At 44.7% G+C, this 23,610-nt stretch overlaps 7 protein-coding genes across 7 annotated transcripts; 3 read left to right on the forward strand and 4 right to left on the reverse strand.

Annotated features, from left to right (window-relative positions):
- Window positions 1-803: 803 nt before the first annotated feature.
- On the forward strand, window positions 804-2,614 carry N7509_013347 (uncharacterized protein; the record flags this gene model as incomplete). Its single annotated transcript, XM_056637984.1, has 5 exons — window positions 804-1,275; window positions 1,335-1,438; window positions 1,489-1,577; window positions 1,629-2,037; window positions 2,090-2,614. 5 exons carry the CDS (start codon window positions 804-806, stop codon window positions 2,612-2,614), a joined length of 1,599 nt encoding a protein of 532 aa, XP_056481491.1.
- Window positions 2,615-7,162: 4,548 nt separating this feature from the next.
- N7509_013348 (uncharacterized protein) lies at window positions 7,163-7,591 on the forward strand (the record flags this gene model as incomplete). Its single annotated transcript, XM_056637985.1, has 1 exon — window positions 7,163-7,591. The coding sequence occupies one exon, from the start codon at window positions 7,163-7,165 to the stop codon at window positions 7,589-7,591; it is 429 nt and encodes a 142-aa protein (XP_056481492.1).
- An 859-nt stretch (window positions 7,592-8,450) lies between these two features.
- On the reverse strand, window positions 8,451-9,087 carry N7509_013349 (LITAF-like zinc ribbon domain-containing protein; the record flags this gene model as incomplete). Its single annotated transcript, XM_056637986.1, has 3 exons — window positions 8,451-8,616; window positions 8,710-8,992; window positions 9,048-9,087. The coding sequence occupies 3 exons, from the start codon at window positions 9,085-9,087 to the stop codon at window positions 8,451-8,453; spliced, it is 489 nt and encodes a 162-aa protein (XP_056481493.1).
- Window positions 9,088-10,066: 979 nt separating this feature from the next.
- N7509_013350 (NAD(P)/FAD-dependent oxidoreductase) lies at window positions 10,067-11,206 on the reverse strand (the record flags this gene model as incomplete). The annotated part of the gene is made up of 1 exon (XM_056637987.1): window positions 10,067-11,206. The coding sequence occupies one exon, from the start codon at window positions 11,204-11,206 to the stop codon at window positions 10,067-10,069; it is 1,140 nt and encodes a 379-aa protein (XP_056481494.1).
- Window positions 11,207-12,143: 937 nt separating this feature from the next.
- On the reverse strand, window positions 12,144-13,664 carry N7509_013351 (uncharacterized protein; the record flags this gene model as incomplete). The annotated part of the gene is made up of 1 exon (XM_056637988.1): window positions 12,144-13,664. One exon carries the CDS (start codon window positions 13,662-13,664, stop codon window positions 12,144-12,146), a length of 1,521 nt encoding a protein of 506 aa, XP_056481495.1.
- Window positions 13,665-16,286: 2,622 nt separating this feature from the next.
- Window positions 16,287-19,053, reverse strand: N7509_013352 (bifunctional terpene synthase/polyprenyl synthetase family protein; the record flags this gene model as incomplete). The annotated part of the gene is made up of 11 exons (XM_056637989.1): window positions 16,287-16,748; window positions 16,825-16,909; window positions 16,961-17,021; window positions 17,074-17,175; window positions 17,231-17,391; window positions 17,446-17,600; window positions 17,662-17,717; window positions 17,767-18,314; window positions 18,370-18,635; window positions 18,697-18,725; window positions 18,777-19,053. The coding sequence occupies 11 exons, from the start codon at window positions 19,051-19,053 to the stop codon at window positions 16,287-16,289; spliced, it is 2,202 nt and encodes a 733-aa protein (XP_056481496.1).
- Window positions 19,054-19,762: 709 nt separating this feature from the next.
- Window positions 19,763-21,247, forward strand: N7509_013353 (cytochrome P450; the record flags this gene model as incomplete). Its single annotated transcript, XM_056637990.1, has 1 exon — window positions 19,763-21,247. One exon carries the CDS (start codon window positions 19,763-19,765, stop codon window positions 21,245-21,247), a length of 1,485 nt encoding a protein of 494 aa, XP_056481497.1.
- Window positions 21,248-23,610: the final 2,363 nt, after the last annotated feature.

Genomic DNA, 23,610 nt, shown 5'->3' on the forward strand with positions numbered 1-23,610 from the left:
TATATAGCATAATTGGACGGTTGGATGATAATTTGTGTGTTAAGGATTTCTAAGTGGCGGACTATATCCTACTTACAAACCGGACGATAGGTTTTTGCCGATACGGATAAGGGGGCACAGCATAGAACATCTGTGACGAACATGCTACTTAAATTCCTATTACCCTTTTCTCTTCAAAAAACTATTGCAGCTGCTGTCCACTGGTGATTACCGTAATTTACTATGACCCATCAAGAATACATTGGTAGATGCGATGCGGATCCGAGTCTAGCCTAAACTGGAATAATGTGCTTCAGGTGGAGCTCTGGGAAACAGAGTGAGAGAGAGCAGAGGTAAAGCTGATTTCGAATATCACTGTATTCGCCATGAAGTTATCGAAGCGCTGCCATGGAAAAGGTCCGTGCGAGGGCGTCGCTTCTAGATAAGAAAGTCTAGATACATAATGGATTATTTCGGCTAGAGATAAGGTTCAAGTTGAGTTGCCTCGAAGGGGGGGGAAAAGTGTGAGTGAGGCGTTACAGCTAGACTTTTCTCTTCCTTTGCTTTTCTTTTCGCATGATCAACCCCATAAATTCGCACTCTGCCGCTTTCGGACAAGTCAGCTAGATCTCGTGGGGAGTATACTGTCTGTGATTGGGTCACCCCGCAAATGTTGTGGGCACGTACATCGGAAAAACTATGAGGACAAGTTCTATAAAATCATTGCTCGAGGCTGGTAGTGATTGTTATTTATTCAATCATATCCAAACTCTTCGCCACTCATCTCACGCTATCTTCGCGAAGTTCTACTCGGAATGGGCATAATGGATTCGCCAGCCATGTCAAAGGAAGATGCGGGCCCTCATTTCTCAAAAAGAGAGCTCGCAGCAGATGCCCAGGAGGCGAACACGACGGATCGTGAGCTAAGCATTCTTCAAGCCATGAAGCTCTATCCCAAGGCCGTCGCGTGGAGTATGATTGTATCAGCTGCCTCAATCATGGATGGGTATGATTATCACGTCATCAGCTCCCTCTTCGCACAGCCAGCCTTTCAAAAAGCCTATGGCGAACTGCAACAGAACGGCAGCTACCAGATTACTGCCCCTTGGCAATCAGGACTGAACAACGGTTCATCTGTCGGATGCTTGTTAGGCCTTTACTTGGCCGGGCATCTGACAGATAAGTTCGGTTTTCGTAAAACCATCATGTTTACCTTGTTCCTCACATTTTGCTTTATTTTCATCCAGTTTTTCGCAAACAGTCTAGTCTTGCTTCAGGTCGGACAAATCTTGCTAGGTTGGTCTATTGGTTATAACTGTTCATGATATTACCATGGTTTCTTATTCATCACACAGGTATACCACTTGCGGTTTTTCAAACCATTACTTGCGTCTACGCCGCAGAGGTCGCACCGACATCTCTTCGAGCCTTCTTGACAAGCTACGTCAGCCAGATGTGGGTAAGTTATTGATACATTCGTCTGTTTTTGGACTGACTAACGCACCTTAGGTTATTGGGCAGATCCTTGTTACTTGCGTAATTCGGGGTGTTCTTCATATGAAGGCCCCCTGGGCATACCGTATTCCCTTCGCCATTCAGTAAGTACTTGGCCATACTTCCAAAGGTTTCCCTTTCTCACATTCCGATAGGTGGTTCTGGCCGATTCCCATCTTGGTTGCTGTGCTGCTTGCTCCAGAGTCCCCTTGGTGGCTTATCCGACAGAATCGCATTGAGGATGCAAAGAAGGCCCTCAGGCGCTTGACATCTGGAGAATACGCCAGCGATTCGCATATCGATAAGACTGTGGCTCTAATGGTGGCAACAACAGAGCATGAACGCCGAATAAATTCTAGCACCAGTTATATTGCTTGCTTCAAGGGCACTGATTTTCGGCGCACAATGCTCGTTGTTTTCCTGTTCTGCATGCAGATCATTGGCGGTACAACCCTTCGGGCATATGCGACCTACTTTTTTGAGCAAGCTGGTCTACCTACAGAGCAGGCGTTCAACATGTCCATCATAACTTATGTACTAAGTTTTGTGGGGACGGTACTTTCGGTACGTTCTTTTTGGTCATGCTTATTCTCACAAGCTTCCACGCTGACGACAGGTTCTTCTGAAGTGGTTTCTAATGCCTTACATTGGGCGGCGAACGCTCTTTCTCTGGGGCCTTTACGTGAATACTGCTATTTACTTCGTTATTGGCGGGCTGGGTGTTCACAACAGCAACAGTGATTTCTCGTGGGGAATTGCTTCTCTCCTCGTGATCAATGGCTTCGTTTGTTACGTTTGCATGATACCCATTATCTTTGCGCTTGTTCCAGAGATTCCGTCAACTTTACTCCGAAGCAAGTCAGTTCCAATCGGCCGCGCTGTCTATACGGTGATCAACATCGCTGCTAGCGTTCTGACATCATATCAAATCAACCCTACTGCGTGGGGATGGGGTGCCAAGTCGGGATTTTTCTGGGGAGTCTCTTCTGTATGCGGGATTCTGATTACATATTTCATTCTGCCAGAGACCAAGGACAGAACAGTCACAGATATTGACCTTTTGTTCCAAAAGAAGATATCGGCAAGAAAATTCGCAAGGACCAAGGTCGATGCATCAGAAGTGGCTACAGGGCTGCATTGAGTTTGTGGCGATGGCTTGAGTCTATTTAGCATAATCGTGGTATGGATCTGAAGAGGTTACTATGAACTTGAGATACTCGGGCCAGTTTAAAGTTGTGCTTTTCGGGAGCAGCTGTGAAACGTGGTATTCCATTGTGTTTCATACTTATACTTTCTAATGGCACAAGCGAGTTGAGTAACAAGTAAGTGCAGTAAGCATATGATGGCCAATATCACTCACCCTACATTCTTCGTATACACCCTGTGCCTGTTACCAGTGAGTTAGCTCGGTATTTTCTGTCGCTTCCTAAAATCCTTCATCTGAATCGAAGGAAAACACTTTTTGCCCACACTCTGGGTTTTCCAGGCTCCCTCCCTGATTGTTTCACGCTCGCCCAGGCGGAGATTCTGCAAGTGCAGAAGTATCCATGTGATACAGACTTTGAACGCGAGACTAGAACAGAAAGTGAGGAACAATGTTTGTCCATCATGGACGAACTTCACCTTCAGTCGGTGCTGATGGCCGCACTCTCTGACAATCAGCTGCATATTTCCTGGAATCTGCGAGCTATTGCGAGGGAAGAAAGTTTAATGTACTCAGGTGATCTCGGCCAAAGTGAGTGCTATCTTATCTAAATACGAAATGTTTTTCGTCTATCTTTCATGCGTTATTTTCAGCCAAGGCTTACTCAGGTTGGCACACTGGGAATTGACCTTGGCTAATTAAAAAAGAGTAAGCATGAGACTGTTGTTTTGAAATTTGGAGATACTGCTATAGAACTGAGAGTGCAATTCTGGCCATTTTACCAAGGCCCATCTTGCTGCCTCGGCCCTCAGGAGAGTCGAAGTAGAACACGGTGCCCAATGATACCTCTTGCAGAGTTGAACTTCTCTTCAACCGAGATTTACCCTTGATGCTAAGCCCTAGTTTGTTCCTTGCTTTCCATTGTGTATGATAATATTTTCCCGGAGGATTTCCTTCTCAGTACCTGCTTGGATTGCTCCCCTCAGGTCTTGGTCACAGTATTTCATTAGGTGCAGTGCATTGCCTAAAACGGCCTCGATATATGTGAGCTACGGCCGTGAAGTTACCTGCCGATTGTGGAACGTGCAGTCCCCGGCCGGGGGTCTATGTCTCAGGTAAAACTTTAGGCCCGTAGGATAAGGATATTACGCTTGCAATGACGAAGCCCTCCGGTAAAACGCGAATCAATTTTGTGCTTGAATAAAACAAAATCATTGAAACTCACCTTGTTCTCTACCCTTTTCACACACTTTAACGTTGCAACTAGGCTGGGTAAACTAATCTCCATCCTCCTCTAATCAGCTGGAATTCAATAAAGCCCAGAAGTTCTTCCAGCGCATGCTCAAACTCTGTCAATGATGGCTGACTATCTCCCGCAGTATATCCATGATAAATATCCTGACAAACAACTTGAAACTTATCCTCAGGCTCGGCAAAGAATTGGAGCAGTCCTTGGGTAATTGGGCAAGAATATCCCCTCTTGATGAAGTGACACGTAATAAGTGAAAGCTTGAAAAGGGCATCTGGGGATAGTTCGTCTGCGACACGTTTCACATGTTCTTCCAATGAACGATTGCTGGCTAGGTCGTCTATGGCTCTGAGGCAGAACCTATTTGTTCGGAGCGATTGGCACGTGCACATAAGCACTCTGAGATCCGGGTGGAGACCTTTTCTGGCCAATTTGCCCTCAAATTCCAATGACCCTAGCCACCAAGCTTGTAGACATTTCAAGGCGGCCTGTGCAGCTTCCCGGGGCTTTAGCTGTAGGGTAAGAGACTGCGGCAGTCAGTTGTTGTCAATGCTCTGTTTTCGAGGCGGACTGACCATCGTGATTAATGTCCGAGGTGGCTTTCTCTTGTAATTTGTATATAAAGGGAGAAAATGAGCTTCTTCCATGAAGGTTATCCTTTATCTAAACATTTTCCGATGGGACTATCTCCTGAGGTCCCTATCTTATATACGCGATTTTCATGAGGAATTAGGGTCACTATATCCAAGGATTCGTCAACTACAACTCGAAGGGTCCTAAAAATCCTCGTATGGCTAAGGTGCACCACTGTAATTCGCTACGAGATATGTCCAAAGTAGAAACCACAAAGCTAAAAAAAAATATAACACCGAAACCATATTCAGGTATGTACTTATTCTTTCTCTTGTAGTAAGAAAAGCAGTTACATAACCATGGTTGTGGTTAGAAGAATTGGAAAATGCCGGCATTGTGTGATCATTACCGACCGAAGTATTATCGCAGTTTTTTCATTGCGTGTTGCGCGATTTGAGTCGTATTCTCCATGGTTTTTTACGAAAAAGCCAGTGGCCGTACTCTGTACAATAGCGTTGCGTTACCTCATTACGGCTCTTTGGGGATTTTTGCTTGTCCACGATCATAAAATGCAACAAGTTGGAAGGCAGCTCTGTGGCGTTTGGCAAGAAGGGCAGCATCGTCATAGAGAATAACCTTGGGAAGCTTCGTGGTCGGCAGGAGGTTACTAATCTACCTAATCATCGCGTAAAGATAACTAGTGGTCGCTTAAAGATAAGGCCCTGTCCCAACCGAATCCACACAGTTGACGGATTGCGGCGTTTGGTTATAAGGAACCTCGCCATCTTTATTACTTTAGGACGTTCCTAGCTGAAAGGTCTGCTTTTGGCATTCGCTTTCCATAAGTTTCAGTGACAAAACGAGTCATGGTCATAGAGATATGGCTAACAAAAGACTGGAAGCTGATTAGCTAAGGCTCAACCACCTCTTCGTTGTTGGGATTTTGGTTACAAAATCGTGAACGTTGGCATGCTTTTGAGCTAAAGAAATCTATAAAACATGCTACCTAGGTAGAAAGTAGGAGAATGGCTAGTCAGCTTGAATCTGCCCAGTGGTTCTGAGTACTCCGTAAAGAAAATGTATATAACCATCATGTACCCGTTTAAATCCCATCGTCGGGGGCGTATGAACAATACGACCGGCCAATCAAGAGTTTGCTCTTCGTGTCCACGTTTGAGAAGAGGTCGAAAATTCCCGAATTTTTGCTAAACCTTTGATTCGGTCCACTGTCACCAGACTAGGGCATTTTGACCATGGAATTGGTTGACAATTCTGGAGGGCAGAGTCGCGAGGAACGATCTCACGGTCGTATTAAGTTGACTTACTCTTCTTCATGGGAATGTTTCCCAACTAATTTCGAACAGTCAGCGTGAATCAACCATTGTACCGCAGTAAGCACAAAGTAGTTACTGGAAAAAGCTTGAATGATAATGATTGATTGTCAGGAATTAATGCCTGCTTTTGAGTGTTTAAGGGGAGCGAAAACAAAGATGCGAAGAGAGGATGGCCAGTGCTCCAGAGATTTCAGCACGCATCGTCTGACACAGTCGGCATGGTAAACAGAATTCTTGATAAGCCATTTCCAGTCGGAAAGCCAGTAAACATTATTATGACTACCTGGGGCTTTCATGAACAAAGCCCTCATGCGCTGCAATATTGGAGGTATTGAAAGATGGTGTTACATACCTAAAACGCGTGGTATCCTGCCTTTTTTCCCCAAGGTAGCTTCGATATTCTCGAGCTATCATCAGAAATAGTTGTATATAGAATACCTGGCGTCGTTGCTCAAGGAATTATCTGGTATTGCTCTCCTTTTTTTCGCATGGCACGTACTATTTGACCGCGCTGCACGCTTTTGTTGGTCATATATAGATTCATTTTAGAAATTTTGAGCTCAAAATACCGTAATGAATGTTTGTTGCAATAGGCCACGCTCTCTATCAAGTCCGCTCGGTATGCTGTAGCATAATCTTACGTATCCGCGTAGGTTTCTCTCTAGTCACAGGAATTTAGGCGTGATTTTGGACCATTCCAATTTTTGATCCCACCGCCAAGATAAAATAGACCACATTATAATAGAATCGGAATATCAATATTCCTGTACCAGTCTCGATACCGTGATTTACTTTACTTGAAATACGGTGCATTGTCTCGTAACTGTATCTAAGCCCTCGTATTGTAATAACTCAAACACTTAAATCCTCGTAGGGCGCTACTCGTACAGGGTTTCAAACAGGGGAAGCGGCCCCAAACGGTAGCGGCCTAGGCACACTAAGCAGGAAATATAGTAGAAAGTTCTAATAAAGACGTCACTAGAATTCAGCCTAGAATGTCTTTGCTTAAGCAGGGTAAAGAGAAACATTGCCGCTGGAATTGGGGGTTGCGGAGTATTCTTAAGTGCACGGACATTAAGACGGATGGAGATCAATAGCTAATAATGTCTGATAAACACAATTCTCCTTTCAGGCCCCCCAGGCCCGAGCCCGAGCCTCAGCCCCGAATGGGTCGTATAGACAAGCCTCGCTAAGCATTTGGAGTCTACACCAATCAAGAAGGAATTTATCAAAGTTATCGCAGCTCCGTGCGCAGGGCTTTTCAGCCCCAGCAAGCTCCTTAGCATCCATATCATCTATAAAAAGTAAGCACAATCCATATTCAGAGTCTCTGAACGCGCTCAATCAACCATTCATAATTACTCTCACCTGGTCCACTTGAAACCCACAATGCCATCCTTCAAGAGTCTGCTGCTCATAGCCCTCTCCCTCGCGGCCACTACAACGGCCTGCCCACAGGGCTGGGAGGGTGAGGACAACCAATGCTGCTTCGGCTTTGAGCAAGATTCGGCCGACGGCAATTATTGCTGTGTTGGCGGCAAAATGGGTGACATATTTTCTACGGCAAGCAGCAGTAGTGCTTCATGCTTCACAAAGATTCCAATGACCGCCAGCGATTATTCGCAACAGGTCTCTTCGGCATCATCGAAGTATCAAGCAGGTGCTACCGCAACTCCTGCTACCAACGTGGCGACTTCTACAAGCTCGACAAGCTCGGGTTCTGCAGCTGCCACCGCCAATGCCGCCATGCCGATTGCCACAGCTCAAGAAATAGTGCTAGGCGGTGCCGCAGTCATTGCCGGTCTTTTTGTGCTCTGATTAGGAAGGGGTTAAGTTGGCAAGATACTATTGGATGGCCGCCCGCCACAGGAGCCAGGGGGCTGGTTGGAGCATTTCGAGTTGTGATGTGTTCTGTAGACATCATTGACAATAAGGGCTCTAAGTTTTCCCTGTAAAGTAATCACAATTAGCAGAAGCCATAGAAAAACAATATTATCTTGGGATACCGAGTTTTACTCTCTACCGCATAGGCACAGCCTTCTGTAGTATGACTAGTGGGTGTAAGACGAAAGAGCAAGATGTGGCAGTGAAGGGAAAGGGGGAAAGCTGGCGTGCGATCTTTGCTAAATCATCAGAACTACCAAGCGATCCCACATGGTTCCATAGGACATAACGGTATTACAGGCAGTAGTAGTAGTAGTAGATTTCTTTTACCCGCGACCCCTCACAGCGTTGAACCCTGGATTGAGGTACAAGTGTGATTTGATCTGCATGGCAAGATCCAGCTGTTGTAGGTGCAGCAGCTGATCTTCCTGTTGCCTAGCAGATACGGGTATATATAAACCGCGTAACCTGAGGTCCAACTCCCAAAGCGATATGCAGGCTACAGCAATGACACTGGTGACACGCGCTGCGCACACTGCGGCCCTGAAATGATGAAAATGAAGGGCAGGGATGAGAAAGTCTGGAAAAAGGGACGATGCTTTGCTTCACGGACACTTCATAGTGCAAGTATGACTATGTAAAAAACATTGGAATAAGGCATAGGCACAGCCCACCCCACGCAGAAAGATTACCCCGTGATCATAAAACCAAGTGGTATCACTTCAAAACACCGTGGTAGAAAGGCAAAGACAGGCGAAACAAACAACCCCAACCCCAACACCTAACAACGCAATTATTCCCTTTGTCCGGTCTGCAGCACCTCGACACGCCCGCTGTTGTGCCAAGTCGCTAGTTTAGCACTACACTGGCTGCAGTAGTGGTTGACATCCTTGAGCGAGGACATCAAGTAAGGAATGCATCCGAGACAGAAGCAGCAACAGAGAACAGCAGCCCAACCACTATTAAGATGTTAGTATCGTACATCACATTTGATCAACCGGCGCAATCAACCAGTCGATCGGTTTTGTATTAAAATCAGGGCTTCAACTCACTGTGTCTTCGTTCCACTAACCGCCTCAATTCGCGTCATTTCGCGTTTTCCGCAGCATGGACAATCCACCGGACACGGTACTGATAAAAGCGCATGCAAAGGTGTAACCGTGGCATAGCCAGTCGGCTGGCCCTGGTATGCCCTGGCAGATTCGTTGGTGTGGGCGGGAGTGGGTGCATTATAGTCTCCGTGCAACGGAGGCTTCTCGGAGTGAGCACCTGTGGCTTCGGAGGGAGCTGGCTGGATGCTGCCCGAGTACGGAGGTGCTGCGAGAGGAGTGAGACCTAGCTTTGACTTAGAGATAGTCATTCGAAGACTCGGAGAATTGTGGGGACTGACCTTCGCTGTTCTGGTTATTGATCTGGTTATGCTCGGCCATAATGAGCGTTTGTTCTCGCAATCCTGGGGGTCTCAAGGTTGTAACAGAGAGCAGATCGCGAAAACACTAGGCAAAGCGAGTGGGCGAGATTTTAATTCGATCGTGAGATTGGGGGTCTACACTTTTATCACGAGCGGGTTATAATTAAGGCGCCCCAATTCGATCGTCAAGACTGATGCCCCTTCAAATCTAGCTACAGCTATAGGGCGTCTGAGAAGTAGTGCACTGTCCTATATCGTATTCCGTACGGATCTCGTGTGGATTTCGATGTGCTGTTCTACCTAAACCTTTAATGGTACAGCTCATCTTCAACCCTGAGACATATTCTCGTTTAAGGATTATCGCTTATTTCTCTAACTCGTGGCGTAGCCTCGTTGGGCAGCTGTCCGTGAGAGGAGGCTATGCACTAACTGGGGCTCGATTCGTGGATGGGCCGTGGGCCGGACTTTCTGTCTATAGTGTATTACTGGGTATGGCTTCAGGCTTGGTAGTGAATCGAAACGGACCGACTCAAAGGAAGCTAATAGCCAATTTCCAAGGCTTGACTCTCGCCTCGGTGAGGCTCCCGAAGAAAATCAATTCAGCGAGTACTCCCTATTAGCGCTGGAAGCCAGGCATCGCACCCCTTCAGCCCTTCAGCCCTTAAGCTTATAGACCCACGGGGCTCTTAGTCTAACCTAATTCAGTTGTCAACCACGACCTATTATACTAGTGCGGCTCATTCTAGTACCACCCTACGAGGATTTAAGTGTTTGAGTTATTACAATACAAGGGCTTAGATACAGTTACGAGACGAGGCACCGTATTTTAAGTAAAGTAAATTACGGTTCGGGAGTTAAAGTCGAAGAGTGTGGAGGTAAATCTGATTTTGAATATTACTGTATGCATTCAATGCTGTATAAATCATACATGGCAGCAACCCCGATGAATTCCCACCCGCAAAGTCTTTTAGCTCATCAGAACATGTCATACTTGCAGCCTAGAGCCTTGCGTAACTCTTTTTAAACCGATCAAGCCGAAAGCGATCGAGCATCGGATCTTCGACTCCATGTAGAATCTTCTTGGAAAGAAGCTCGCCAACAAGCGCAGCATTTGTTACCCCAGAGTGCATCACAGCCACGTCAAGCCCATCCAAGCCAGTTGAACCAAGGATGGGATATCCATCCTCCGGATCAGGCCGTACACCTACAGTGTAATTACCAAACTCGAGCTCACTTCCCTTCTTGAATGTTTTTTGCAATTGTTTGAAAAGCTCCTCCGCTGTCGCCTTCGGTTCATCACCGGGTTTTCCACCTGCAAAGCTAGCACCGAAACAAATGCGCCCATCGAGCCTCTGGCGCATGTGAAGGCCTTGCAAGTGGACCGAAGCGTTAAGATATCGCCGCTTAGTCGGTGCAGTATTCACAAGGAGACCCTCGCTACTCTTCAGTGGGAGCTTGATGTTCTCTGTTGCCAACAGTGGAACGCTTCCAAGACCTGCGGCCAGAATGACGTGGCTACCCCGAATCTCCCCACAGCCCGTCACCACACCTGAAATTCGACGATTTCCATCCTTTAAGAATCCAGTGACACTCGTAGTGAGCACTCTAGCTCCCATGGATTTGGCTTTAGCGATTAGTTGGGCTGCAGCGACGTGTGCTTCCAGAGTACCCTCTTCGGGAACATGAAGGCCCCATTCCACTGAGGAAAATTCGGCGTCGTCGATTTCAGGCTCGAGTGTAACAAGGTCGGTTTGGTTCATGCGCCTGATGTCTGTACCCCAGGCATGATGAAGGTCCTGGAATTTTGCACGCTCGTCGGGGGTTGTATCACAGGTCAAGTTGCCGCCCCAGTAGATCGGGAGGTCTGGCAGCTCTCTGCCAATTTCAGCCCAACGTGCCATAGAGCGGCGTCGGAAATCATAATAATATTTCTGAGTTGTGCTAGTCGCGTTGAGCCAGCAAAATGACTTGGGAGTCGCCACGCCGCCAACTGCTTCTGCGATGATAATGACATCCCTCTCCTTGGCCAAATGCCAGGCGATTGAGGCACCAACAATCCCGCCGCCTATGACAATGACTGGGGCAGATGGAACGCTCATGTTATCTCCTTGGTTGTTGCTGGGCGTCGTGGGGCTCATTGAGGAGTAGGAAGTCTCGCCCGGTTTTCTTGGATTTGATCCTACATTCTAGGTTCAAATTATTTCGACCTGTTTTTTCTTATAAATACATATTGCGATTAAAAAAGGTCTTGGTGATCGTTTTTGGCTCTCGTATTCTTCCAGTTTTTTCGGTTGGGAATGGTGGCTCGGAAGAATACGTCGGAAAGAAACCACTGGCTAGGGGTCCATTAAGTGACCCGCCTACGTCAAGTCGAAGTTTAGATCCTAACATCCAAGTGTCTCAGAACAAAAATCAAAAAATCTTGCCATCTTTCAAAAATTCATAAAAACGCACAGTGTCAACATTCCGTATCCTTATAATACCTCTGGTATGAGGGGCCTGAAACGGCGTCTTTTAAGGCTTGTTGAAAGGAGAAGTATCATGAATAGATGTCTTAAGATCTGATTGCGAGAAGGCAAAATATCTAAACCTTCAATTTGGAAAGGAGGAAATGAATTTTCTTAGGGATTTTTTGAGAATTAATGCATGGAAGTACCATTGCTGATCGGTGTGCGTAATTGAATACAAACAGTTTTGATTGTATCGGACGAAAAACGTATGAGAGCAGACTTGACATTGAACATAATTTGACAAATAACATTGACGGTAATAATCCAATGCTGCAGCAGCAGTAGCAGCAGCAACACGGGTCACGAAATTCTCTCTGTATACTGTCGCGCTGCATAAAATTGATATCTTGCGGCAGAAAAGGCTCGGAAGGACCTTCCCCATCGTATAAACACAATAACACAAAGTAGAATTACCGTAGCTATCAGCATGATGGTGACAATTACGTTTTTTATTCCCACCGCTGCCACCCAAGGTGTGAGTGCGAATATAAAGGCCGTGCTAAAGCTATTACGAACGACTGTAACAGCCACAAAAGCATCGCCAATTATCTATAATGTTTCAGGATCAGTATAGACTAGGTTTACCATGAAATGGTATAAATATACTCACATCTCTGTATGAATCTGTTAGGTAAGTGATCGTAATGCTGTTGATCGGAGCAATCCCCACAAAATACAACGCAAAGCCAACTGCAATCACTGGCCATGAGAGTCCATTGCTTAGACCGATAGAAAACATAACTGCACCGGCGGGAATGAATGGCACAAACGGGATCATAGCCCACAGACGGTATTCTGGTTCGAAGATACCGTTATTGCGACGAGAGAAATAGAGAATAATCCAGTCGCTTATAGGGCCACCGACGAGGGTCCCAATAGTGATATCAATAATGATTGGTAGATTCATAAGTCCAATTTTGTCTGAAGTGAAATTATATGGCGGTTGGGTCATGAAGGTCGATAGGGTGGTTGACATAACATCTCCAAGTCCGACCAAAATTCCATAAACTAAAGCCGTATATGCAATAGCTGAGATGGTTAGGAGAAGGACAAAGGGTTGGTATAAATGACGAAAGAAAGAATTTCTTCCCTTCCGTGAAGATGATGTTGTTGTAATTGCCAGTCTTTGCCAGTAGGTCTTCATTGGGATCTCTGGGTCCATGGTAGCCCTGGAATGTGACAAATTTCCCTCAGAAAGTGTGTGGAGTGGTTGTGGAGTAACCTCTTGATCGAATTGAGTGTGATACTTTACTCCTGATTTTCTGGCCAAATTTTTGACTTTGATATCCGGATCATCATCGAAATGAGTAGGGTTTTCATAGAGTTCTCCACTCCCGGATAGTGCTGAAACAGATGGGGGTGGCGCATATTTGGTCTCCTCGTAGCCGAAGCCAACAATGAAGATACATATGCCAAAAAAGATAGTGTTCCACCACCAGACCCATCTCCACCCCTGTCCTTTTGTGATATATCCAGCAATAAGCGGTCCAAGTGACGTAGTCAGTTTGAAGGACCAAATATATATTGAATTCATCATGCCACGCTCGTGCACAAAAAAAATGTCAGAGACCGTCATTTGAACGATTACCTCTTCTAATGCTCCAAAGAAACATTGAACCGTATTAATAAGCATTAAATCCGCAACAGTCTGCATCTTGGCAGACCAAATGCTCACACCAAACTGGATAATTGTGCTGAAAAGATAGAGTGGCCTTCTACCGAGCTTCAGGGAGAGTGGCACGAGGATCACAGCGCCGATTCCTAGACACGCGCAGCCAATAGCATAACTGTCGTTAAGAATCTCATAGCTGAAGCGGAGCTCTTCGTGCATAGGGCCCCGTGTTGGAGTTGGAGCGTTGATAGATTCATTGACCATAATGACGTACAAACACGCTAAACCAAAGCTAAGGTATTTGCGCTTCTTGGGCCAATTGAGTGGGTCATTCGGGTCTTGAGTGGGCTGGGGCTGTAAAATAATTCGGCCACCAGCAGGGCCACGCATATCTTCGAGGTGCACAGTGCCTGGTTGCCACATTTGGGTATGGCCGGTGGATTCATCTCCGCCTGTGCCTGAAACGTGAGACATTTTCTTGTTGGGAAAGTGAGAGCAACAAGTGTGAATGTTCGAACAGCATAGAAAAACGGATGGATATATAATCAGTCAAACTGGAGTAAGGGATCCACATCCCTTGAAACTAGGTTTCTTTGGCTTGGGTACTTATCGCAACGACAATTCGAGTTTGTCCATTGGGCGCGCACTAGTCGGGCCAGTCCGAGCAGCCAATCAGCGTGATATTTCACGTAAGCCTCCGACGCTGTAAATGGTACTAGTCGGAAATTTCCGAGTGGCGAAGGCATTAATTCTTGTGGCTCTTTTTGTAGCCAGTTCGATATTCTCCCTTGGAGCTAATCTAAGCTAGCCCCAGCTGCCAGAATCGTGGTGTTTGAATTTTTGCTTCTGCTATCTCCTCATATTCAAACTTGACGAATGCGACCCCCCATCCACTTCAAAAAATGGTTGTGGAGAATTCAATCAATAAGAAAGACCTATATAATTTGATCATGGAAGATCACAAAGGGCCAGAGATAGTGTCGAAACAGGAGCTTGTCGCTGCAGGTGCAGAGGACACGGCAAAGCTCTCAACCAGGTTCTATGTAGAGATGTAGACCCAATGGCCTTTGGTGTTATAGAACGTGGCTGCTGTAGCCAAAGAAAGACATATACAGTTGGCTCGAGATGGGATATACGCAAGGACCTCTCAGTTGATTCCATTCCAATAGACTAGCTTCTTGTGAGGAGTAAGTTCTGCATATATGCTTTACCAAGATCCTTCGTTGGCAGCAGCCTGCGTTTCAGATGGCATATCACCAATCAAACTTGTCAACAAGATGTCGATGCCACTGTATATTTCCATGTCCGGGATTCGCGACCTCCACCGCATCATGCACGAGCCCGTGGGCTGGGCTATCTGGCCCGCCAAATTAGCGGCCCGGATAGGCCCGGGCCCAAAAGCCCACGGGCTTTGGCAAGGTCTAGGTATGTTCAACTCAAAATGGGTTATGGCGATGTCTAATTATAACCTTTATAATTATTACTATCTCAACTTACTTTAAAGACTATACAAAGTATATACTCTTTATACTGAAGATCTACTAGGGATTACCAGAAGTTAGGCTATATAGTGTAAGGGTCTTATAAATTCATAGATAGGATTATTTAGGTAAATAATCAGTATTTAGAAAAGCTATAGTCAACTTTAGCTATAAGGTATAGCAAGAAAGCAAATGAGAGATAGCTTCCTTACGTTCAAGGAAATTCAAATAAACTATATAGGTCAGTATTCTCTGCAAAGTATATATACCTTATATATATATATCCCTGATAAATACAAAAGAAACTCTTAGAATCCTTAATACTTCTCTCTTATATTTCATAACCTCCAAGCCCATATTTCTTGATGATTAAGTATATAATAATAAGCTTTTCCTTACTGTTAGTATTATTTTAATACTTATAGCCATACTACAGAAAATCATTGACCGTACATTTCAATATTTATCAAATAGGTCTGTACGTTATTGTTACAGAGGCGGTACAAAGCGGTTAGGATTACAAGGCAGTCCTTTATCCCCTAGGTTAGGATTTACGATAGGAGCTGCTAAAGTTCGTCTTCTGACCAGGCCTATCTACTCCGTAGGAACCAAATCACTTCTGCCGATCTACAAACACTTCCATAAGCGGAGAAAAGTATTCTAGAAATAAATCGAGTATAGTGCTCTGAAGATCCCCAACACTGTTTTCTGTAGCTTCGTCCCTTGACCATAGATAAAAAAGAATACAAGTTGTCAAGTGTTCCTATCGACCATCAACCAGACAGCGAACTTCATGAGAACGGATTTGCCTGTTCAGGGATTAATAAACATAGACTTGCCTTCATTCAATCTCGCAAGATTAACTACGTCGACAATTTCACTGACAGAAGTATCTCACCGAGTGTATAGTTCATAATATTGAGGCACATATTTTGCTGGTACTGATAAGCTTGGTACTGTAGAGTCAAATAAATCCAGTACATTTGCGCTCTGAAGTAACCGGAGTTGAGGAACACAACCTCAGAGTGCGAAGTACGAGTGAGGAACTCTTAAATCGCCTCTAGCATAGAACCCAATAATTGCTTCTCGTCGGATAAAAAGCTATATTTCTTTCAAACAAATGGGATAGAAGCCCTTGTTCATGAGTATGCTTTATTCAATATAATCGAGAACGTTGTTCGTGCTTAGCTATGCGGAGCACCGCTGTGCCTTTTAGTAGCCCCCTTCTCTCCCCCATTACGTAAATATAGTAGTTGGAGTAACACGATTACACAAGGCACTCAGATGAGCGAGTGCTTTTGGGAGCCTGTTTCTCGTTTCTAGTTTGGAAAAGGAGAGCTTGGATCATCCCTCCCAGCCAAAAACCCGAGATTGGCGGCCTCCTGGCCTATGATTGTCTGAGCTTTGTCCTCCCAGCCTATGAACATGTCCATGACGTATGTCTTAGCGTGGTCGATGGCATTAAGAGTGCAGCTCTAAAGTAAAGAATAGTCCTACTAGTAGGTTATCAGTCTACTATTCTATGAACATTTCTAATTACCTTCATTGATTCTCTCTGCTCTCGACATCTCGCTATCTCTTCTAATTCTGATTGCCCGTCATATGGAAACGCCCCTCAAACTCGCTTCTTCTTTTTCGAAGGACCAGTAGCAGCATTTTGCGTGGGGCGTTTGCTTTGATGACCCTTCCACACCTTTTGCTGATTGATTTCCCAAGCCGATTCCTGCTTCCCAGATTCTGTTTTTACTTCATTGCCAATATCCAATTTTGTAAACAGCAAACGCAAAGTCCAGTTCTCTATTGCTCCGGCTCCACTTTCAATCTCTGAAAGGCATCGGAGTAGTTCAGAATGAAGATCTTTCAGCACATTCCGAGTCCGTGAAAATACCCCTCGACTAGATATTTGGTCTAAGATGTATTGCTTTAGTTCGGGTGATTGACCACGTCGCTCGTGGCGGCTCTGAAAAATGCTCAACATGACCGCTTTGGGGAATTCAGGGGAATCCATTGCAAGAATCACCGGGAAAGAAAGCTTTCCTTCGTCAAGATCGTCACAAAATCCCTTGTTCTGTTTGTACTGTAGTGTCCAAACTAAAGTCAGTAGAGTGGCATCTAGTTGCGCTAAGGCTGCTAGGGGAAGAATGGGGACACACATCCGCGCTCACGAGATTCTGGTAGTCATCGCGGATTTGGAAGTACCGTCCAAGAAGGGTTGCAAATTGAGTCAGATCAAGGTCCCTATATTACGTTAGTACGAACCTGCAGGGTTGTCATCATCTTCCAATTCACCTATTGATAGAGGCTTCTGATTTCATCAGACAACAAATGAGCCGAAAGAGGCCACCAGTTTCTACATTCTAGTCAGCGGGTGCTAGAACAAGATTTGAAATGAAAGTACCAACTGCCGTCAACCATGCTAATGTACTCCTCTTGGCTTGGCACATGCGTATGATAGCTCCAATGCAGATCGTGTCCCTGCCCGATATGTAGATTGCGCATTTCCTCTGTTGATGTCAGGCTTTCCCATTAGCTCTCAGGACAGGGTTGCACAAAAAGTACCTGAGTACGCTGTTTGGGCACTCTGCGAAAGCACTTGCACTAAGCACAAGGCCTCATTCAGGAGATAGGTCGCGGTGTTGATAGTCTGACCGATGCCAAAGATGCAGTGTGCCGCCGGCTTTCCTCTTCTTAATGAACTTCTATCTTGTATATCATCAAGTCTGCGACACAGATTGTCAGCCATAGCAATTGTACTTTATACGATCTCAGCTTACAATAAGGATGAGTTATGCAGAAAGTTAACGATGCCCTCGATGATAAGCAATGACTTCTCTGGGACCTTGTACCACAAGTTTAACGCCATTATCATTGTCTGTCGAACATTTTTGGATGGCATGGAGGCGATATACGTATAGGGGTTCAGGACAGTCTATAAAATGATCATTAGTAAAGGGATATGTCAAGTTCAAACTTGTTTTTCAAGACTTTACTTCGAGTTTTAGTTTTTTGATGGAAAAGCTTTGTGTCAAAGAAACTCCCTTCAATCCTGCCGAGGGTTAATCACACGAACTCAAACTTTCACCGGAAATGCATACTGTTCTGTTTTGGATTTTCGTGCTTGAAAAGCTCCGATGTGCTCATATTTGAAACGGGACCCGGAACCTCTACTGAGGCCGTAATAATCTTGATTTTATCTTTTCCAAACGCATCCAGATGATCGCGGTATGGATTTCCATCAGTTTGGTAGTAACGAGGACATCGAATACTCCAAATGAAGTTACCAGCCATTGAGTCTTCCAAAAGCCTTAACCAGCTGGTGATAGAGCTTGATGGTGTGAGGCTAGACATATACTCATCTCGTAGTTGACAAAAGCGCTTTTCATGGGCCCGTATCTCATCTCGAATCATTGTCTTAGCAGCATCTTGCTCTAGTCCATGCCACGCCATGACGAGGTTGACTGCATTCACCCAGGGTGTGCTTTCCTGGTTTTCAATGTGAGCCTTGTACTCCTTGTTCCAGGACAGCAAGTCATTGGTTAAAGCCAAGGCAGCATAGGCAACATAGGCGATTGGATCTGCAATATGCTCCTCCTCGGCGGTGAGTTTGATTCCTGTCCCCCAACGTAGGATTGCTAACGTCCAGCTTTGAATACGTTAAAACTGTTATAATGACATTTGTTCGATTAGGGTATACATACACTGCACCAACATCATCCAGTCTGAACGAGAGATAATTGTCCAGAGTCCCGAAATCGAGGTTCCTTCCATCTTCGGTCTTCTTCAGGAAAGCCTCCCAGCATGATAGGAGATAATTTCCAAAGACTGGGTCCTGTCGCATGAACTCTGCAACAATCTTTGCTTGGACTTCCGATTTACGTTGCTTCGCCTCCGTGAGTTTGGCTGTGATCGAGGTTGCGCCGCTTTGGCGAAGAAACTGGCGAAGCATTTCGTTTTCTTGCAGTACCTTAAGTAAAGAAAGCATTAGTGTTTAGATTTCATAGGAAGTTACAGAATATTTCATATACCTGTTCATCCGTTCCGCTGTCAAGATCATCTGTTTGAGTTTATTCGCTGGACAAAGCAGGTCAGGGATGCAGAAACGTACCATCGTGCAAAAATCCATTTTCAATAGTATAGGCAGCTAGAGCTAGCCTCTCGGGTCGGCAATTTGGAGCACATAATGAAACAAAATTTCCTGCATGAGTATTCATATTTCCAAACTTGGAGCCTATACCCTCCTCTCCATACAGATCAAGTTGGCACTGGACAGAGGCATGGTCCGCAATACTAGTCTGCCGGTGAATGCGTGGCTGAAAGAGCGAGGTAAATCCCTCGCAATCATAAATATCGCGAGGAAGAGGCACCATGTATGTTTCGGACATGGTATGTTGCCTTGTCTTGTTATAGACGTGATGGTGGATGACGATGGTTTCGAAGGTAAAGATGACTTGATAATTAATGACAGCAGGTTACTGGCACGCACAGAACTGTCCTTATATAGATCCCCATCCAAAATGCTTCTTCTCTATAGAGCCCGAAAGAAACACCTCCGATCATTCAGTGACGTACTTCTTCGCTGGCATGGAGGGGTAGAGTGGGTACGAAGGTTCATACTTCATCCCACAATATCAGAAGTTCAGTCAGTGACGCATGGGGTAAAAAATATAAGCGGGCCAGTGTGAGGAGTTTGATGTAAGCATTCGGAAAGATAATGCATGAATGACAACGCATACATGCTGCTTGGATGAGTTAGGTCAGGCGTAATGGATCCTTGTGTAACAGTTGTGGGCCTCCTTCGTTCTCCTCCCGCAACTCTTTACTACGATGTTTCCGACGTCCCCCTCCCCCAAGTTTAGTGCTATATAGTATGCAACTGGGGCTTTCTCTCTCTTTCTCTCTCCTTCTCTCTGTCCTTCTCTCTCACACACATCACCATCGTACGCATCTTACGCTTTGAAAGTATTCAATATAGCATCATTCCTATATATCTATCCATTCTTTAAATCCCTGCTGGATTTCGCTAAGGTCTTACCGCTACTAGTCTCCTGTCATAACTGAGGCAAATTGCTTATTGAATTTTCGGCTAATACAATGGATTTCGGGATTCCTTCGTTCATGGATCCTTCTTCCGAGTCGAGGACCAGCAGGGAAGTTGTCACATTCCTCGGCCTAGCCTTCTCTCTTCTCGTGCTTTACTCCGGTCAGAGATGCTTATTTGGAACCCGTGGAACTAAACTTCCCCTGCCGCCTGGCCCTTCCCTACTTCCAAGCTCAATTCCTGATCGAGATATCTGGCGAACCTTTCAACAATGGCACGCCAGGTATGGCCCAATAATCAGCCTGAAAGTCGGGGCTCTCACAGTCATCATTCTGGGAGATCGCCAAACAGCCCATGCTCTACTGGATAAACGTGGCAGTATCTACAGCGACCGTCCAAAATCTATATTTGTCGATAAATATTTCGACCGAGGATTCTTTCCAGTCCTAGCTCCGGCTAACGATTATTGGCGACTTCACCGGCGATTACATACAGCGCTGTTGACTACGAAGGCATCGGAAACATACCGTGACATCCAAGAACTTGAAAGTAAACAGCTGCTGTTTGAGATGCTGTCATCTCACGACTACAAAAGAACCTTTCATCGCTTTGCTGCAAGTGCTATGTTTACGCTTGTGTATGGAAAGGGCCTGTCAACTGACGACTTGGGCATGAACGAGATACGAGATATGGATGAGATGGTTGAGCTCGGTGTCCAGGCTATCTCCATTGGAAGCTTCTTGGTAGACGCATTCCCAATTCTCGATCGCCTGCCAAGGTTTTTCTCTGGATGGAAGATAGCTGCAGAGCGAGCTCACTGTAACACCAAATCTGCTTTTACCAGATGCATCAACATAGGCTTCTATGAGGATGGCTGGAACTGGAGCCAAGAAGTTAGCCAGAGAAAAGAAGCCCAGAGGCTGACCCCTGATCAGCTTGCCTATAATCAAGGAGAGTTGTACGTCGCAGGAAGCCACTCAGCCCGTATGGTTATGGACGTATTCGTCTTGACGAGCATCCTTCAGCCAGCTGCTGTGAAGAAAGTTCAACAGGAACTTGATCGTGTTATCGGCTCTGAACGCCTACCATTATTCGAGGATATGGAAAGCCTCCCATATATGAATGCCTTCATCTTGGAGATTCTGAGGTGGCGCCAAACAACACCACTTGCGGTGCCTCATGCCGCCGCAAAGGACGACGAATATATGGGCTATGGGATTCCTGCGGGTTCAATCGTCATCCCAAACCAGTGGCAAATGAATATGGATACCGAGATATTCGATGATCCCGATTCTTTCAACCCTGATAGATGGATTGAGAACCCCGAACTCCCTCTCTCTGTCTTTGGCTTTGGCCGAAGGGCCTGTCCAGGCCAGCAGATTGCTCATTCTACACTATTCATCGCGATCTCGCGGCTATTGTGGGCGTTCAACATCACATCCCCAGACAAAGACCTGAAAAAGCAATTGGCAGATCATTCGGGTCGCTTAGGTGCTGTCTACGTTCCTTCAAAGATCAACACCTCCTTCGAAATCTGAAGCTTAGACCGCAAAAACGTCGTTGAAAAAAGAGTGGGAATCTGCTGACAAGGATCGAAAGGCTATTCTAGCGAATATCAAGGAGAGTGCTTTTAGCTAAAAGGTTGAGACACGTTTACGCTCAATCGAACTTTGAACCACAAATCACCTGGTATGCGGTCGTTCGCTGTGGGATGAGTCGAGTCGAGTCAAACGGCTTCCAAAACCGGATCACCGAGGCCTTTGCTTCCGATGTGAGGCATAATGTAATCGCAGGGTTCAGTCGCCCAAGCCCGTAAAGACTGGATGGTCAGCAAGAGTATAAAGACATTAGGCGAGAGAATGTGCTTTTCACCGTTCCACCCTGAGATGTCGACTGGCTAAGCAGTGACCAGGGCCGCAGAACGACGGCTATGTCGAGTGGGGGCGGGAGATACAACGGCAGAAACACTGGAGTTGTTCAGTCATGGCTGCAGGGATCAATGGGAATATAGTACTTAGATAGAGAGAAAATTTTGTAATGGGTTCATATAAAACTACTTCATACACGATTCGCCCCTATCTGACATTCTTGAAAGCCGAAATTCATTACGTATCAGATGAATAACTCTACATTCTTGAATTCCGAAATAGGATCACAAAAGAAAACTACATTCCATCATCTCATTTCCACTTTCTTCCTTGTACTGCTCCTCGTTCTTCCCATTTGACCGATACTACTCCCTTATTTTTTCGATAGCGAGCTGGGCTAGTCCCCCGACATTCTTCGCTTTGGCGATTTGAAGAGTTGGAACATCAATATTGAGTTTCTTCTGCAGCTAACTTCGGATTTCAATTATCATTAGTGAATCGATTTAATCTCTCCCGGTTCTTGAGATGATTCCTTTTGACCGGAGTGCTCCTGTAATCCCTGCACAGTTTTTATAATAAGGAAATCTAAGATTGTCAGCAAATCTAAGATTAAAGGATCTTCTTTTACCTTAGCCAAAGATTAGTTAATTCTATGCCTCTCTGAGGAAAATATAAGTTCTCTAGATTCTGTAGTTGAACGATAGTAAGTAGTAAAGCGACGATTAGTATGATATATATCCCTGGGAATGTTCTTGACAAGCTGCTATAATCCAACTGTTACAGAGCATATATAATAAATATCCCTTCCTTTCTTAACCAGTCTTGTCTGCTTGATTATAGTCTTTACAGCCCGTACAATATTAATTTCTCTTAAAGGTTTAGTATATTCTAACATATATTTCTTTAATTCCTTACTTTTGCTGATATACTCAATATCCTTAACAGTACTAAGTTAAATAATACTGGCTAGAAAGCTCTTGCTGTAAATATGACTAGTAAAAGTAGCTAGGAAGGAATTTGCAGTAGTATAGTTAGCTTGGCTAACGTTCGAGCAAATTTCTATGATTAAGCCTAGTATCAAGAAGAAATCTAGATTAAGAAGCTTTATTATACTATAAAGGTTCTCTGTTTCTGTGACTTTTGGACCTAGGCAAATATACTAGTCACTATATATTATGTTAGAGAAGGTTTGATCCTGATACAGCTATATTAGTACAAGTATAATGGTTACTAAGTTGTCAGGCTAGAGACCTATGACTAGGCAAGATTATCGGACAGTAGAGATCAGATTGGACAGTTAATACACAGACTGATTCTTAAAGAGCTCAAAAATTCTGAATACTTGTAGGATCTTAAATACATTAGGGTTCGGGTGGGTCTCGATATACAGGTAACTCAAAGGAGATTCGGCTTCAGATCGGCGTTGAGTACCTGAGGTATTGTATACTCAGAATCCTGTGACAATAAGCTTCTTTATTATTAGGGTAGGTTGTAGAAATAATAGCAGTAAGCTTATTCTTAGAGCTATAGCTAATCATATAACTCTAGCTAGGTAGATAGTATTAGTAATCATAAGGAGGAAAATATAGTAGATCCTAAGGAGAGAGAGGAAATACCTAGCTTATACAGTTATAATTATAAGGAGCTATAGCTAATACAGTCTCTACTGCTATTATAACCTTGTTACTTAGGACGAAAGCAAAAGGCTCAGACTGATAATATCTTTAAGGTTTACTAGTAATCAAATTTACTATCTTATAATTAAATTATTATAATCTGCTAGATCTTAAGTTATAATTTATTTATTAGGATAATAAGTTTATAATATAATATCTAATAAATATAAAGCATTCAACACCTTAGGATAGTAAACTTATACCTTAAATTACGAGCAGGAATTTTATAATTCTAGAAGTTATGTAAGCTTGGCATATTTGTACTATTTACACTAAAATAGGGACCCAGTGGGTTCCTATATAGGTTTTAGGTTAAGGATCTCAACCTAAAACCTATTTTGGGCTGGGTTGGGTTAG

Source organism: Penicillium cosmopolitanum, assembly GCF_028827165.1.
Source record: "Penicillium cosmopolitanum strain IBT 29677 chromosome Unknown utg000012l:1.0-3308103.0:1.0-3310761.0, whole genome shotgun sequence".
Lineage (NCBI taxonomy): Eukaryota > Fungi > Ascomycota > Eurotiomycetes > Eurotiales > Aspergillaceae > Penicillium > Penicillium cosmopolitanum.